We start from the raw sequence: 19,119 nt of genomic DNA on the forward strand, positions 1-19,119 counted from the left end.
ACACTGAGATTGGGTGTCAAAATTGTAATATAATGGCCATCCTGTATTGAACAATTCAATTATGATTTCAGGGATTCAGTTTCTTCACTGAAAAAATGGAAATAATACCTAAAGGACAATGAAAGAAAATGTATGTAAGGTTTTATAGATTAAATTGTGTCCTTCAAAATATGTGCTGAAATCCTAACGCCTGTACCTGTAAATATAATCCTGTTTGAAAATAGGATGTTTTTCATTTGCTATGTTAATAAGGTCACATCAGTGTACCCTGAATTCTAAACCTAATCACTTTTGGATTATAAAAAGATCAGAATAAACAGAGGCACACACAGTGGGGAGAGGAAGAGAAGCAACAGAGATGAATGCATCTACAAGTCCAGGATCGCCAAGGATTGCTGGCAGATATTAGAAGCTGAAATAGACACGGAAGGTACTCCCCTTAGAGCCACACCTTGAATTCAGACCCTAGCCTCCAGAACTGTGAGAAAAATAAATTCCTGTCCTTCAAAGCCATTGTGGTATTCCTGTTACAACAGCTCTAGGTAACTAAGACCCTTAGCATGATTACTAGCTCACGAAAGGTACTCGATAAATGTCTGTTAAAACATAAATATGATCCATGATGATCACAATAATTCACACTTTTGATTGATAGGTAAAATGGTCATTGAGCTCTTTTTTTTTTCACACTTAAAACGAGTATAGTCATTCCAAAAAAGCAGTTCTGAGGTCCTTCCTTAATAAAATTGAGGCTTGCTACAGATACTAAACAAACATAGAAATCATGTACGGGGTCCTCTCTATGAAATGACTCTAGAAAAAATACAGCTTATTAATGAATATATTCATACTACTTTGTAGCAACTCAGTTTTCTATCTCTAGGATTAGTCGAACCACAAGTATTCTTTGATAAGAATACCTGATTTTTTTAAATGATAAAAATTGTAAGAAAGGTCAGTATATCCTATATACAGAATTCAATATATAGGAAAAAGATTAACGTTGTGAAAAATAAAATAGAATATGCAAATAAACACTATCATTATAGTGGCTTTGAGAAATATCTCTGTACCTTGATTTTTTGAGTCTGTAAGTATGTAAAAATGTAATAATAGGTATGCTGATATAGCTTGGCACCAAGTAGGTACTAAATAAGATGTTTCTTAGAGTGTGTTCAGAATGAAAGAGATATGGAAAAGAAATAGGAAAGCATATGTGTGAAAAAATTTTAAACTAGAAAAAATAATAAATCCACAGGAAGTATTAGTTTAGTGGCACCCATAGAGATACACAAAGGAAGCATTTACCAATTTTGGGCAATCATTCATAATTTTTTTCAAAATATTTCTTTAAATCTATGTCTAATACTATGAATCGGAATCGACTCAACGGCACTGGGTACTGGGTTGGGTAATACATGTTATGACTGAATCTAAAGGCATATGATTATCCTCTGCTTTATTTTGAAAAGATCTAATTCTTGGTTTTTTCTTAGTTGTACATTTTAAAAGTCTCAGACTCTCTGAAAGAGATGTTTTTCATTCCATGACTTATGTACCCAAACGTTTTAATTTTTAAGGAAGTCTTATATGGATAACTTGCTTTAACAGCCCATTACAGAATTTTACTTCCCAATATTCCATGACATTCTTTACAGAACCCAGATTTCTCATGCTGCAGATTAATAGTATTTTCTATTACTGCCCTTAGAGGAGAGAGAAAATAGCTGCATAAACCCTTTGTATACTTACTTGGAGATCATTATATGTTAATTTGCCTTTTAAACTTTGGTTCTTCAGGCCAAATAACACCACTTCTTTTTCTCATAGGTCTGATTTTCTCAGCTTAACCACCCTTGTTGTGGACCTCTGTACTGTCCAAGTTTCCACATCCTTCTTTAGATGACGTTCCAGAATGGCTCACTGGGGCCTAATGGAAGTTTGGAGGGCTCATGATATTTTTTTTTCTAAGCCAATTAAGTGCTGAATAAGCACTTTGGTAGAAAAAAAATAATACTATTTAAATTTCAAATGAATTCTTATAGAACAATATTGAGCTCTTGGCTACACCTAAATGTGGTCCCCAGATAATCTACTGAGAGATGACTCAGTAATACAGATAAACTGGAAATTTGTCTAAAGAAGGATGAGTATGATACTTTGGAATGACAAATTCACACTGACCTCATCATTAAGAAAAATGACAATGATGGAAACCAAAGGGAGGTCTTAAAAATAGTTGTCATTTTCTCTGTAAGGCTATTTTCAGACTAAACATCACCTCATACGGAGACTGTCCTAATTCATGGCCCCTCCTTGGGTTCTCACAGCTCAATTCTTCTATTTGCTGTCGTACTTATCACACTATTCTATATTTTAGTTTATGAGTACTGGTCTTCCTCCTCCTTTTCAACTGTCCTCCACATTGTCATGATGGTTAAATGACTTAACACAGATATAAACCTGTTATAGTTTTCTCTAAACATAACATGAACTTTCACACTTGCATATCTTTGCATGTTTCCTCTCTCCAGATTCTTCTCCAAATCATAGTTCAATCATCACTTCTCCATAGCCTTCCTTGAAGGTCCAATTTCTACCTTCGAAATAGAATTAGTTTGTGTTCCTATAACAATTCATACATATTTATATTTTATGAATTTTTATATTTCAATATAGTTATTTGTGTAGCTCTCTTTTAATTTCAATACTGTCCAATCATCTTGGGCAATTGCATATCTTATTCTTCTCTTTAAATATTATTTAGGGCATAATATCACCTTAAATACATATTTATGAAATTGAAGTTTTAAATATTTTATTTCTACCACTATATTGTAAGCATTTTAAGGGCAGAACAGTAAACCTGTTTGCCCAGAACATGCTATAAATACCTACTAAATGGATGGATAAAAGACAAATACAATGATATAACAAACATTCATACATAATCCTAAAAATAAGCCCACACAACCACAGATGTCTTCAGGCTTACCGGTCCATGGCATGTGAGAATGCCATCTTCCATCCTCTCACACTGGGGGTCGCACTCCACACAGATGGAGCCATTCTCAAACTCCCGAAATTCACTGTGAAAACATCGGCTGCATGAGACGGTGTAAGCAAACAAGCTGTCAACTTAACAAATGAAGTAACATCTGCTAAAGTCCTATTGGCAGAATAAATTCTAGACTTTGTTTCTCTAAATGCCTGGAGCATCAGAAACACTTCCCTGTACATTAGGAATAACTTCTCCAGTAGGAGAAAAGATAAACTGCAGCCAGATGGCTCTCCTTGCCCTCCACGGGGTTCAACGATAAGCGCTTTCAAGAAACGTCTCTCCTGCGAGAGGTGCTGTAGTGTCTCCAAAAAAGAAAAAGTGTAACACTTCGAATGACACAGTGGAGCCATTTACCATTTTGAATACAGCTGTGCCTGTACTTCCAGTACTGATCTTGATTTTCAAGGAGTTTGCCTTTATATAAAATTTTACTCTTGGTTGAAGCTTTATTTTTTAAACTCTGGCAGAAGTATTACATGTTTTTCTTGTTGCTAAGTTACATGAATGTTCCTTATCTTTGTCCTTCAAATCCCAAGACCCCTGGATTTACTTTTGGTGAAACTTCAAAAAATGCTTTGATTTCTTTTCTCTTTTAAAAAATATCTGCCTTGGAGAATTAGAGAAAATAACTTTTTATGGTAGATTTTATTTCTTTAGATTATTGATCTAATATCACAACATCTTTTTCAGTTTAAATTCTTTCTGAAGTACTTCTATATGGCATAAATAGAAAATTGTTTGATGGTAACCTCTTAAAACTTTCTCATTGAAATCTCTTGGGATAATGCTCATCCCTTCCCACATCCTTACATTTTTGTGGCTATTTGTATAATAAACGTTATCAATACATATTCATTTTCCAATAGACTCCAAAATTATAATTTCAATAATTGGGTATCAAGCCATTTACAGTATGTTTAAGCAGCCCCATTCCCACTAATGTGCAAAAGGATGAGGTACTAGGTAAAGGTTTAGGATATAATTTATGAGACATTAACGAAATATAACTAAATATATCTATTATATTTTGCCTTTGTATCATGAGCTACCATTCCCAACCAACAGCATTACAAATAAGGGAACTACAGATGAATTGTATAATATATTCAAATATAGTTTCCCTAGGTTGATTTATTCAGTTTATTTTTTTCCACATAGTAAACTATCTCATCAGGTTATAGTAAAAGCCTTAACGTTAATTACAGAAGCTGAAAGGATGAGCTGTATCTTCTGCTGTTAGATTATGACCACATGTACTCCAAGGCAAAATAAAGTTTGATTTTTCAAAATGAATAGCATAAATTTATGTTTCAATTATATATGCAATACAAATGTTTAGTTACACGAATTTTGCATTTTTAAGTTGAGCTGCTCGTTTGCAATGAATCATTTTATGAATTTTCTTGAGTTTAAAATCTCAACTTTATTAAAGCAAAGTTTTTTCTTATTTTGTCTACATGAGTGTTATAAAGTACTTAACATAGGGAATCTTCAGAAAATGATCAAATGACCTGGTATGTGATGGGGGGGAGGGAAGGAGGAAGGAAAGGGATAGGTAAATTGAAAAGAGAATCAAAAGCATCGATAACTGAAGAGTTATGCTAAACAAAGTTCATAATTTTTATGGTACTAAAATAGAGGCCATGATTTTCCTCCTCTCTCTCTCTAAACCCCTCTTCCCCTGGCAGAGTTGAGGAGTACACTGCATGTGAGTATACAAGAAAACCATGGAGACACCCTAGCTGCCTCTTCTTCCATACAGGCTGTAGAGAGACTCTGAAAAGCTTCTGGTTCTCGTCCTCTCTGCTCCAACAGCAGATCTTCCTTGCAATCCCTCTTACTTCTTCTGCCCTTTATTCTCACTTTCTCCATCATTTTTCTTTTTATTTCACCATCTCCTAGTGATTCTACTATGGCTTTGCCAGAGTTCCCCTTTCACTTAAATCTGAATTAACAAATCATATACTATTGAGCTATGGGCTTTGTATACTGATTTTTTTTTACTTGTTGCTACTTTACGTTTCCCATACTTTTGTTGTTGTTGTGTGTGCTAAAATAAAAACAACAACAAACAAAACAAAGTCCACTGACGTCGAGTCAATTCCAACTCACAGTGACCCTATAGGACAGAGTAGTACTGCCTCATAGGGTTTCCAGGCTGTACATCCTTAAGGAAGACAGCTCCCAAGTAGCAGCTGGTGGGTTTGAACTGCCAATCTTTTGGTTAGCAGCTGAGCATTACCTGAGCCAAACCTGTGGGCCAGAGCAAATGTTTTGGAGTCAAGTCCTTCCCAAATTTAAACTCCAGGACCAACATTAATAGTCCTAGCCTTTAAATAACTTCTCTAAGCTTCAGTTTCCTAAATCTCATCAGTAAAAGAGAAAAGCAGTATGTCATTTAAGTTTATGACTATCATATGTAAGATGCCTGCAGAAAGCTTAAACAGGATATTTTCAGTGTTGTTCTTAAAGTCTGAGAAGAACTGAAACAGTGCCAGATAATTAAAGTTACAAGATTCCATTGTATTTAGCTTTCTCTTTCACTTTGATTGCTTGTGCACTACAGTTAAGAGTTGCTTAAATGCAGCGATTTATATGACCTGGATTTGAGCACTAATCAGACAAGAACTAATTTTCTTTTTTTCCTTCAAAAATATCATCTTCTTAGGATTTCTTCTCTCCTGATACCAAACTTTTTAATAAAAATTGGTTCCCTGATTTTGATAAATGTCATACTTGTATTTGATAATTTGCTGCAGTTTTTAAGATGGCTGATCTAACTAACCATTTAATCAGCTCAGATTAACAAATACAAAAAGAAAATAATGATAACTCTAGGGGTTATGGCAAGACCTTCTTATACATTTTCGCATTTGATAATCAAAACCATTCTATGAACTGAGTTTAGAAAGATCGGATAATTTGTCCTAGGTAGGATATTTCAACTAGGGAGTGATGAAGTTAAGATTTGAATCCATTCTTCTCCAAATCCTACCTTAGTCATCAGACTAAGCTGAAAGAAACTAGCTAATATCACCGGCAAGAATTACCTAAGACTTTTACAAGATGCTTACGTATCTTTCAAACCCACCCTATACTTAACCCATTGCTGTCCAGTTGATTCCAACTCATAGGAACCCTACAGGACAGAGTAGAACTGTTTCAAAAGGTTTCCAAGGAGCAGCTGGTGAATTCGAACTGCCCAACTTTTGGTTAGCAGCCAAAATCTTCACCATTTCATTATCAAAGCTACCTATACTTCCAAACCGAACCCGTTGCTGTCAATTCGACTGTGACTCATAGTGACCCTACAGGACAGAGTAGAACTGCCCCCGTAGAGTTTTTCTGCCAACCTTTTGGTTAGCAGCTGTAGATCTTAACTGCTGTATCACCAGGGCTCCCTATAATTCGGGCCCTGTTATCACTACAAAGCCCATTAAAATATTTACATTTCTTTAATGAATTTCATTGAATGACATAAATACTGAAAATTTTTTAAACTTTCAAATATGGCATGGAAATTAGTTTTTTTTTTACTAAGTAAGGCTATATTTCTCCTCCCCTTTTTTTTTTTGGTTAGTTTTCCATGCTTTACAGAAAGGAGTTAGAAGACGGTATAAACATCCAAATATTTTTTAATTTCATCGTTTCTGACAAATTTATAACTGAAAGGAAAAATAAAAACCATTGTCATTTTTTTAAAGAAAACAAGATAAAAATCAGATGCCCTGAGTAATGGTGTGGGCTCTTTAACAGTGTTGTGACTTTGACCAGTATACTCAATTACTCCAGTTCTCACAGTATATGTATAAAATGCTACAGTTAGATCAAATTATTTCTAGAATCCATTCTCTCTTTAAAATATACATACATACATATATTCAATAAACTTCTAATGTAACATTTAATTAATAAAATTAAAGTCCATTACATTAAGTTTTAATGCCTCAACTTCTACACACTCAAACAAGCATATTTTGATCTATAATATTTATATATACAGAAAATTCCCTTTTTCCATAATAATGTGAAAGTAATTCATATGAGACAACATAATTTGTTATTTATCAAGTTTATAAGCTGAAATTTTCCTGAAAAAAAATTAAATCCTTATTTAAAACTGTTTTGTACTTGAACTTTAAATTTTTACCTTTTTCTCCCTAAATTTCAGAAAGAAAATTGGTTTTGGTCATATTTCAAAAGAGAGACACATCAATATTATTATGATCTATGGATTTTTATCCTTTGGATAAAAAATTCAAAATTATAATAGTTATTGCAAATGGAATTATATACCTTAAAACAATTCTTCTATATGTAGCAACCTTTATACAAGAGCTCCAGGAGAAGTGCACTGTCACATTATAGGGAGAGCAACTAGGGTCACATAACAATGTGCATATAAATTTTTGTGTGAGAAACTAACTTGAACTGTAAACTTTCACTTAAAGCACAATAAAAAGAAAAAAAAAGCAGCACACAATGAAAACAAGAGACTACTAAAGTTTAAAAGAAATTTCTATATTTATTCTTCTGAAGACTTTCCTCATGTCAGCATTTTAAATACCACTGCAAAATGGCAACAATAATTATGTGAATGTTGCTATAAACAACTAAATCTCTTGACTAATGGATTAAAAAAAGAAAAAATTTGCCAGCAGATACATTTTGAAATATTACCAATTTCTTGTAATCTTTAAATTTGAACCAATCACTATTTCAAAGCTCATGAGGCAAAGATGACATTATAAGTAGCCTTACCCATCATAGAGGTTACAAGACTCTATGCAGGTCCTTCCCCTACTGAAGCGTCGGCATGACAGGCACTGGTCTGGCCCAGGTCCCCAACAGCCATCATTTGAACAGAGACGGTTGCATACCATTCCCTCTGCAGCTGAAACGTACCAAAATGAAGGAGAAATAAAACAAAAGTCGGTGTCAAAACTTATGATTTTAATACAAATCTTCCTAAGTAAAGCTATTTCTAAGAACCTTATTTGAAAGAGATTTGTGCTAGGCTACTTAGGTTGCTTAGAAAATCACCATGCCCCACCATGCTCCCGATGTCTTCCATATTGCAGAGCCCCAGTCACTGTGTTTACATAGCAATATTGCCTTTTAATAAGTATGAATAAACGTCAATCTTCAAAGTCAAACTCTGTTTCTTAGAAGCAGAATAGAGTTGGTCTTGTCCTTTTATCAAATCTAAAAATGTTTACATTTTAATTGGGATATTTAAACCATTTATATTTAATGTGATAACTGATATGTTTAAATTGAAATCATTCATCTTGTTGCTTGTTTTCCATTTGTCCAATTTGTTCTTTTTCTCTTTTTCTTCCATGTTTCAGATCAACTCAATTTTTTTTTTAAATGATTTTATCTGTTTGACTGACTTCTGAGCTGCATACACATTTTGGTTTGCTGTTTTAGTGGTATATTTCAAGTTTGCAGTATATGTATTTTTAAATTAAACATTTTATGTTGAAATAATTGTAGATTCATACGTAGTTATAAGTAATAATACAGAGACATCATATGTACTTTCCCCTATTGGTAACATCTTGCAAAACTATTTTACAATGTCATGATCAGGATATTAATTTTGATACAGTCATGATATAGAACATTTCTGTCACTGCAAGAATCCCTCATGTTGCCCCTTAATAGACACAACCATTTCTCCCCTGCCCTTACATCATCCTTACCTCCCACCTCCACAACAAATAATTTGGTCTCCATTTGAAAATTTTTGTCATTTCAATAATTAAGAAAATGGAATCATACAGTATGAAACTTTTTGGGATTGACATTTTTCACCCAGAATAAATCTCCATAGATTCATCCAGGTTGCATTGTGTATTAATCATTTATTTTTTTTTATTAGTAGTAATATTTCATGGTATGGATATAACAGAGTTTCTTTAACCATTCACCCATTAAATTAAACCTAGTTTGTTTCCAGATTGAGACTATCACAAATAAAATGGCTAAAAATATTCCTGTACAGGCTTTTGTGTGAACATAAATTTTTATTTCTTTAGAATGAATGCCCAGGAGTTCAGTTGCTGGGTCATTTCATATTAGCATTTTAGATTTTAAGAAGTTGACAAACTGTTTTCCAAAGTAGCTGTAACATTTTATATTCCCACCAGCAAGGTTTAAGTGATCCAGTTTCTCTGCAATCTCTCCAGCATTTGATGTTGTCACTATTTTTGTATTAGCCATTCTGATAGGTGTGTAGAAATAGCTCATTATGGTTTTAATTTGAAGTTCCATAAAATAGATAATGATGTTGAACATCTTTTCATGCGCTTATTTGCAAGGTGTATATTCTCTTTGGGGAAATGTCTCATCATGTCATTTGCCCATTTCAATTGGATTATTTTTAAACTGGAAATTTGAGTGTACTTTACACATTCTAGATATATGTGATTTGCAAATGTTTTCTCACAAGCTGTAGTTTGTATTTTCATTTCCATAATGGGATTTTTCACAGAGTAAATGTTTTTAATTTTGATGAAGTTCAACTTACCAATTTTTCCTTTTATGAACCGTAATTTTTGGTGTCAAGACTAAAATCTCTTTGCCTAGCCATAGATCCCAAAGTTTTTTTTTCAAGTGTTATAGCTTTACATTTTATGTTTAAATTCATGATCAGTTTTCAATTAATTTTTTATAAGGTGTGAGAGCTTGGTTAAGTTTTTTTTTTTTTTTTGCCTATGCATATTCACTTTCTCCAGTACCATTTGTTTAAAAGGCTATCTTTCCTCCACTGAATTACTTTTAAAATTTTGTCAAAAATCTATTGGGCATATTTGTGTGGGTATATTTCTGGGTTCCTTATTCTGTTTCATTGAATTATGTATCTATCCTTCCATTAATACCACATAATCTTGTTTACTGTAGTTATGTAAAAGCCTTGATGGCAGGTAGGCTGAATCCTCTCACTTTATTCTTTTCTTTCGAAATTGTTTTAGCTATTCACATTCATTTGACTTTCCATATATGTTTTATAATAATCTTGTATGTATCTCAAAAACTGTCACTGGGATTTTGATAGGAATTGTGTCAAACCTATAGATCTACATGAGGAGAACTGACATCTATTATTTTGAGTCTTCCAATCCATGAACATAGTATGTATGACTACACATATTTACAAATACTTAGGTCTTCTTTGATTCTTTTCATCAGCATTTTGTCATTTTCGGCATACAAGTCCCATGCAGGTTTTGTTGGATTTACACCTAAGTATTTAATTTTATTTTTTGTTATTGTACTTGTAAATGATATTGTACTTTTTAAGTTCAGTGTCCACATGTTCATTGCTAGTATGTAGGTACAATTGATTTTGTACCTCATATCCTATGACCTATAGGGTCACTATGAGTCGGAATCAACTCGACGGCAGTGGGTTTGGTTTTTTTTTTTTTTTTTTTTTGATCCTATGACCATGCTGAATTCATTTATTTATTCTATGAGTATTTTGTTGATTACTTCAGCTGTTTTTTATAAAAACAATCATGCCACCTACAAAAGAGAAAGGTTTATTTCCTCCTTTTCTATCTGTATGCTTTTTATTTGCATTTCTTGCCTTGCTGCACTGGGTTAAAATTTCTAATACTGTGTCGATTAAGAGTGGTGAAAGCAAATATTCTTCCTTTGTTCCCAATCTAAGGGTAAAAAAGTCAGTCTCACCATTAAGTTATTGTTAGATGCAGGTTTTTGATAGATGGTCTGTATCAAGTTGAGGAAGTTCCCGCTAATCTTTTTCTGAGATTTTTTTATCAAGCATAGGTATTGACTTTTTCTAATGCTTTTTTGTATCAATTGACACGATCATGTGATTTTCTTTCTTTAACCTATTAATATCATAGATTTTAGTAATTGATTTTCAAATACTGAGTCAGTCTTATATCCCGGGAATAAACTCTACTTAGTTTGGGTATATAATTCTTTTATATATTGCTGAATTTTATTTGCTAATATTTTGTTAAGAATTTTTGCTTTTATAATTTTGAAGGATATTGGTCTTCAGTTTTTTTTTTTTTGTACTCTTCATTTGGTATTGGTAGGAGGGTAATATACTAAGATTCAGAAAATAAATTGGGAAATGTTCTCTTTTTTTATACAAGAAAAAATTTTTTAAAAATTAAGAGATTGTATAAAATTGGTATTGATTTTTCATACATTTGGTAGAATTCTCTATGAAACCATTTGGACCTGGATATTTCTTTTTTGGTATTTTTGAAATTATAAATTTAATTTCCTGAATTGTTATAGGGCTATTCAAATCATATATTTTATTTTGGATGAGACGTGGTAGCTTATGTTTTTCAATTAATCCTCCATTTCATTAAAGTTATCAAATTTATGTGTGCAGAGATGTTTGTAATATTCCCTTATTTTTCTTTTGATATCTCCAAGGACTGTAGTACTATCCCATTTCATTTCTAGTATTGGTAATTTATGCCTTCTCTCCTTTATTTCCTTGTTTGTCTTGTTAGAAGTTTGTCATTTTTTAAAAATCTTTTCCAAGAAGTAGCTATTTGTTCCACTGATTTTATCTGTTGTTTTCTGTTTCCAATGCCATTGATTTTTGCTCTTATTTTTGTTATGGTCTTCCTTCTCCTTTTTTGCTTATCTTCATTTTCTATGTTCTTGAAGTAGAAGCTTAGATTCCTGATTTGAGACTTTTTTCTTTTCTAATGTGTTCATTTATTGCTATAAATTTCCCTTGCAGTACTGCTTTAGTTGTTCCACAAATATTGATTGTTGTATTTTCATTCCCATTAAGTTTACAGTATTTTTAAAAATTTCCCTTGAGACTCCCTTTTTGATCTGTGGATTATATAGTAAAATATTATTTAGTTTCAAAGTGTTCAGAGATTTTTCTGTTAACTTTCTGTTATTAATTTCTACTTTGATTTCAGTGTGGTTAGAGAACACACTTTGTATGATTTCAATTGTTTTAAACTTGCTGAGGTTTTGTTTATGGTCAAGTATATAGTCGACCTTGGTGTATGTTCCAAGGACACTTGAAAAGAATATAAACTCTGCTGTTGTTGGTTGTTGTATTAATGTTCATTAGATCTTGCTGCTTGATGGTCTTATTGAGTTCTTCTATATCCTTGCAGGTTTTCTGTCTAGCAAAAGGGATATTAATGTCTTCAACTAATATTGTAGATTTGTCTATTTCTTTTTGAGTTCTATCAGTTTTTTCCTACCATATTTTGCTGCTCTGGTGTTTGGTGTGTAAACATTTAAGATTACTATGTCTACATGGTGGACAGGCACTTTTATCTTTACATAATTTTATTTGCTCTGACACTTTATCTGATGTTAATATAGCCACTTTTATTTTCTTTTGATTAATGTTTGCATGATATATCTTCTTACACACACACACACACACATATATATGTATATAATGTCTACCTTTAACCAGTCTACATCATTATATTTGAAGTAACTTTCTCATAGCAGCATATAGTTGGGCCATTGTTTTTAATCCACTCTGAAAATCTCTGTCTTTTTATTGGTCCATTTAGATCATTTAACTGTAATGTAAATATTGTTATGTTGGGTTTAAGTCTCTCATTTTATTTTTTGTTGTTTGTTCTGTTTTTCATTTCTCTTTTTTAATCCTTTTTGCTTGCTTCTAGTGGGATAGTTAAATTTACAATTCCATTTTGATTTACCTATAGTGTTTTTTTACTATATTTCATTCTGTCATGCTTTCAGTGGTTTCACAGTCTACCGTGATGTTATATATATTTCTACAACTTATCATTACCACCTTGAATGAAGTGTAGAAATATTACCTCCTTTTAAGTCCTTTTACCCTTCCCATTTTTAATATAATTATCTTAAATATTTCCTCTACATACATTTAACACCTGTTAAACTTTACTGAAAATTACACTTCCTTCTATCCTATTTTAACTCATCAACTTCATGGCTATAATTTTAAGTAACAGAAAAACATAATTCTTAAAGATAATCTGAATGGACAGAGACTGAATAGAATATTTTTAACTGTTGGTAAGATTTTCCTTTTTTATGAATATGTTATTAATTATTTTAGGTAACTCATACATTTTTGGACTTCATTAAATTACTTTTCTCTCCATATCTTAAATATTTATTAAAATAAAATACTATAAATTTCAACTATTTATATTTTCTCTTCTTATATGGAGACTCTCCTTCCAAAGGTGAATAATTTGATGTTCAGCTTGGGAAATACTAGCTGATAATGTATTTGTTATATTGATTTTGAACTAATAGCAAGAATTCTTTCTCATTCATTCATGATGAAGAGAAATAATAAATGCCAGTAAAAATTAAATAGTAACATAGGTCTCATATCACTGCTTCACTAGGTATATAAATGTGTGTATTAACTTGGTTAGGCTATGATTCCCAGTATTCTGTGGTTGCCCTCCATTTTGTGATTGTAATTTTATGTTAGAGAGGATTAGGGAGAGATGGTAACACCCTAACTAGGTCACATCCCTGATCCAATGTAAAGGGGTTTCCCTGGGGTGTGGCCTGTACCACCTTTTATCTCTCAAGAGATAAAAAGGAAGAGAAGCTAGCAGGGAGTTGGGGACCTTATACTACCAAGAAAGCAGTGCCGGGAGCAGAGCTCATCCTTTTGACCCTGGGTCCCTGTGCAGAGAAGCTCCTAGTCTGGGGGATGATTGATGAGAAGGGTGACAGAGAAAGAAAGCCTTCTCTTGGAGCTGACACTCTGAATTTGGACCTTCAGCCTACTTTACTGTGAGAAAATAAACTTCTCTTTGTTAGAGCCATCCACTTATGGTACTTCTGTTATAGCAGTCCTAGATAACTAAGACAAGGCTGGTTGATCTTTTTCTCCAGAGTGAAACTAAGAGTTGTATTTTGACATAGAATAGAACAAAACACCAAGGAAGCTAGTTCTTTGAAATTAAGAGAAAGAAGTTTTCGATCAGCACCAAGAATTCAACAGTCCTCTGGATTCCAGAGTGATAGTCACACATGAAGGAGTTTAAGTCCTAGTCAATGGTGTACAGTTCAAAAGGCCATTGCACACCTCACTAAAGAAACTTTAGCAATGTATTTATTAGGCAACCTTTAACTTTCTCTGTGTTTTCTCTGGAAGCTGTAAAATAGATTTTTCTTTATCTCATCTGAATTGTAACTGTCTGTTAAGAATCTGGAGAGATAATAATGTGTTTGGTATTTTGACCTTTGTAGAGAACACTGAACCTGCTTTCATTAAAATAAAGACAAGCTTAAAACAATGGCTTTTGCTACTGCACAGCATGTGTGAAAATTTTGGATTAGCTCCAAAATATTGAACTGAAGTGTCTATCTAAAGACAAAGACAAGATAAAATCTTTTCTTTCATTGTAAAACAAGACTATTTGCACTCTTTGAATTACTAACCATATATATGGAAGCATGTGTTAGACTGTGTTTGAGCATGTATCTTTAATTTTATTTTAAGGCTAAAAAATATTGTTTAGTAGTAATATCACAGGTTTTGGGATCAAACAGACATAGGTTCAAACCTTTACTATTTAACTAGCAATGAAGCCTTAGGCAAATTATTTACATGTTAATAATATGTAAAAATGAATAATAATGTCTACCTTTCATGGTTGTGATTTAGATTAGACATCATTTACTAGAGTATTTAATGCAGGCTCGAATACACTGAGTAAATACTAAATGTACAGAAGAGAAATGTGAAAACACAAAGCATAATCATGTGTCTACCTTAAAAAAAAAAGTATTGAAAACAACTTATTTTAAGTTGAGCTTACAGTCTAGTTGGGGAGATAGGAATTAGACAAATAATCATTTTTTTTTTTTAATATATATAGCTAAAATTTTGGTAGATGAAATCACAAAATTTTACAGTGTTAAGAGAATATAGGCATTGACTTAACCTAGAGAATGAGTAGCATAAGTCAGCCTGCAGAAGAAGGGACATTAAGCTAAGAGGAGAAGGATATCTATGAATTTTCAAGGCAAAATGGGCTGGGATGGACTGGAACATACAATTCTAGCCAAGAAAACCTGGGGAGGAAGAGGGAAGAAGAATAATGCTTTCAGATAACAGGCTGGACATGGGCAGTGACTGGGAAAGTGGTACCAGGTGAGTTAGCAAGGTAGACAAGGGCAGATGATATAGAACCTCTTGGCCATTTTCAGGATGTTATGCTTTGTCCTAGAAAAAAAAAAAAAAATTTTTTTTTTTGTCCTAAGACCTGTAGAAAACCACTGAAAGGTTTTAAGTAGGAAAGTAAATATCTTATTTATACTTTCAAAATATCACTTCAGACAACTAAGAACCCAAGAGACAGAAAGGTCCACATGAACCAGAGACCTACATTACCCTGAGACCAGAAGAACTAGTTGGTGCCCGGCCACAATCGATGTCTGCCCTGCTAGGGAGCACAACAGACAACTCCTGAGGGAGTAGGAGGCCAATGGGATACAGACCCCAAATTCTCATTAAAAGACCATACCTAATGATATGAATGCGACTAGAGGAATCCCAGAGACAATGTTCCCCAGAACTTCTGATGGCACAGGACAGGAACCATCCCCGAAGACAACTCATCAGGCATGAAAAGGACTGGTCAGTGGGGGGGAGAGAGATGCTGATGAAGAGTGCGCCAATTAAATTAGGTGGACACTGGAGAGTGTGTTGGCAACTCTTGACTGGAGGGGGGATGGGAAGATAGAGAGAGAGGGAAGATGGCAAAATTGGCACAAAACGAGAGACTGAAAGGGCTGACTCAATCGGGGGAGAGCAAGTGGGAGAAGGGAGTAAGATGTATGTAAACCTACATGTGACAGACTGATTGGAATGGTAAATGTTCACTTGAAGCTTAATAAAAATTAATTAAAAAATATATCACTTCAATTGCTTTGACAAAGACAAGTTTGACTAGCTGGTGGCAGGAAGATAAGAGTGAATTGTCTAGGGTCCCAGGAGGTGTCAATCAGTCCCTTTTGCAATATAGATGTTGAAAGAAAGAAGGTGAAGCTCTTTTATCTGTACTTATAAGCTCTAAGGAAGCCCTGGTGGCACAGTGGTTAAGTGCTATGGCTCTTAACCAAGAGGTTGGCAGTTCACATCTGCCAGGCGCTCCTTGGAAACTCTATGGGGCAGTTCTACTCTGTCCTATAGGGTCGCTATGAGTCGGAATCGACTCGATGGCACTGGGTTTGGTTTGGTTTTGGTTATAAGCTCTAAGGATGCTTTTAACATTGCTCTGCCAGGACCAACCATGTTCCCTGGAGAAAGAGATCTCGACTGAGAGGAAAGCAGAATTGATCTTTGCTTAACCCAACTTGCTCTATACTCTGACTTGAGCAATGATATAGGGGCCTCGTTACCTAGAAAATAAATTCTGTTGGGGACAGTGTCGAGGAGCAGTGATAACATATTACAAAGGCTTTGACCGTTTGGTTGGAATACTGGACGCATTATAAAGTGCCTCTCAAAAGTACCGTAACTGTAAAAGGTAAAATAAACCTATAAGTGTTTTCTTGAAACCCTAAAGTACATGAAAATTAATAGTACACTATGTACGTACCTTGGACATGTATCAGGAGGGACCAATCTCTGGAGAAGGACCTCATGCTTGGTAAAGTAGAGGGTTAATGAAAAAGAGGAAAACCCTCCACAAGATGGATTGACACAGTGGCTACAACAATGGGCTCAAACATAGCAATGATTGTGAGGATGGTGCAAGATGGGGCAGTATTTCATTCAGTTGTACAGAAGGTTGTTATAAGTTGGAACTGACTCAACAGCACCTAATAAAAACAACATGTATCATCACCCAGTTTTTGTACAAACTATCATTAAATCTGCTTTTTTATTGAGGGTATTATTGCTGCTATTTTGGATAAGTTAAAAAAAAAACACTTTTATAGGTTGCTTTTCTAAGTTCACTCTATCTTTCTCTCCCAAACTATTATTAAATATATGGTTTTAAGTTACTCAGTTGTGAATTTTCCTACCTTAGGTATTTTTTGAAGAACCGACCTTTCACAGGAGAGAAACTAAGGTATTCTTCACAGCCAGGACTACACCTTTTATAATACATTCCTGACTATGGAAAAACATGAAGAGTAACAGGTGTAGAGGACAGAGTAGCTTCTTCAGGGTTCACTCACAGACACCTGCCTCAGAATGACCTGATATGTATTAAAAATGCAAAATTCTAGGTCTCACACCACATTATCTCAATCAGAATCTCTGGCAACTGGAATACAGACTTCTTCATTTTTCATAATTAAAAATTTTAACTTTAAATTTTGGCAACCACTGATACAGAGAAAAGTCATGTCAAAACATTGCCATTTGTAATAAAAACCAAAGCCTGCAGTAATCTTCATTTTTATTGTTGAGAAGCCCTTCCTTCCTTGAGACTTTCTAGGTTGCAAAAATGTAGAGGTGCCATTTCTGGAACTAATCAGCAATATAACTGTTCATTACCCTTTTGATAAGAATAGAAAGAACATTTTGTAGCATTATTACTAATTAAGCATTGCACTGTTTCAAATATGATAAAAAAGTATCTTATTTGATTTTTTTAAACAAATAGCAGTGTATTGATGTATTTGGTAATTTTAAAAAGAAAATATTTGAAGTATAATTAAGACTTTCTATCTTCTGATTACTTAGAATGATGACTTTATTATATTCTAAGATATGGACTTTATGATTCATAGTCAGCTATAGTCTTAATGAAAATGTGGTTAAGTTCATAATTTCCTAGGGAAGATAGGCTACCAGATCCAAATGATTCCTCTAACCTGGCAAGCAGTGTTTCGTTTGGAAACGCTCATTTCCCCAAGATGTTCTGAGCTAGTCTAGGAGCGCAGCAAATTAAAGGTGAGAGTTTGGGACCTACAGAAAGTGAGAAAATCTGCCACTTTAGAAATATTTTCTTAAAAGAAGGTAAATCTTAACTGATAAAATTATTTTCTCAAAATATAAAATATATTAGAGGTGATGATGATGATACTATCAATTGAATTATGATTTTATAAAAATTATGATTTTATAGTAAGTCAAAATTTCATGACATTATAGAAGGTAAAGTGTTTACTATCTTGTTGCTCTTGTCACAGTCAACAGAAAATGAATAAGTAAACGAAAGAATAGGTTAAGCAAACATTTGCTCATAGGTGGTATTTTAGTTGTCTAGTGCTGCTATAACAGAAATACCACAAGTGGACGGTTTTAACAAAGGAAAATTTACTCTCTTACAGCCTATGAGGCTAGAAGTCCAAATTCAGGCTATCAGCTCCAGAGAAAGGTTTTCTCTCTCGAGCAGGTCTGGAGGAAGGCCCTTGTCGTCAATCTTCCCCTGATCTAGGAACTTCTCAGGCACAGGGACCCCAGGTTCAAAGGACGTGCTCTGCTCCTGGTGGTGCTTTTTCGGTGATGAGATTCCTCTGTCTCTTTGCTTCCTTCTCTCTTTTATATCTCAAAAGAGATTGGCTCAAGACAGAATCTAATCTTGTAGATTGGGTCCTGCCTCATTAACATTATTGCCACTAATCCTATCTCATCAACATCATAGAGACAGAATTTACAACACATAGGAAAATCACATCAGATGACAAAATGGTGGACAATCACACAATACTGGGAATCATAGGCTAGACAAATTGATACACATATTTTTGGGGACAGAGTTCAATCCACGACAGGTGGCTAAACAGTATATATGGGGCAGTTCTACTCTGTCCTATAGGGTCGCTATGAGTTGGAATCGACTCGACGGCACTGGGTTTGGCTTTTGGGTTTGGTTTTGTATGTATATACATGGTATGATCCCACTTATATATGAAAATGTTTCATTATCTATATCTATTTATATATTTGCATATATATGCCCCAAAATGTTAATAGTAGCCATCCTAAATATAGGATCACAGTGGGGAAGTTACTATCTTTTTTATATGTTTTCAGTGTTTCAGTTTCCAACAATTAGAAAGCTACTGTTGCAATTAGAAAAATAAGCATCTTTCCA

The 19,119-nt window shown here is 33.7% G+C and overlaps 1 protein-coding gene across 3 annotated transcripts in view; it reads right to left on the minus strand.

The window, feature by feature from the left end:
• ERBB4 (erb-b2 receptor tyrosine kinase 4) overlaps window positions 1–19,119 on the minus strand; it is a 1,265,080-nt gene that overhangs the window by 312,122 nt on the left and 933,839 nt on the right. For all 3 annotated transcript variants that reach the window (XM_049888936.1, XM_049888934.1, XM_049888940.1), the window contains 2 exons: window positions 7,823–7,955; window positions 2,996–3,089 (listed from right to left, as the gene is read on the minus strand). In XM_049888936.1, coding sequence (XP_049744893.1) covers window positions 2,996–3,089; window positions 7,823–7,955 — 227 coding nt within the window. The remainder of the gene's footprint in view (window positions 1–2,995; window positions 3,090–7,822; window positions 7,956–19,119) is intronic.

This window comes from Elephas maximus, chromosome 6 (genome assembly GCF_024166365.1).
Source record: "Elephas maximus indicus isolate mEleMax1 chromosome 6, mEleMax1 primary haplotype, whole genome shotgun sequence".
NCBI classification, from domain to species: Eukaryota; Metazoa; Chordata; class Mammalia; order Proboscidea; family Elephantidae; genus Elephas; species Elephas maximus.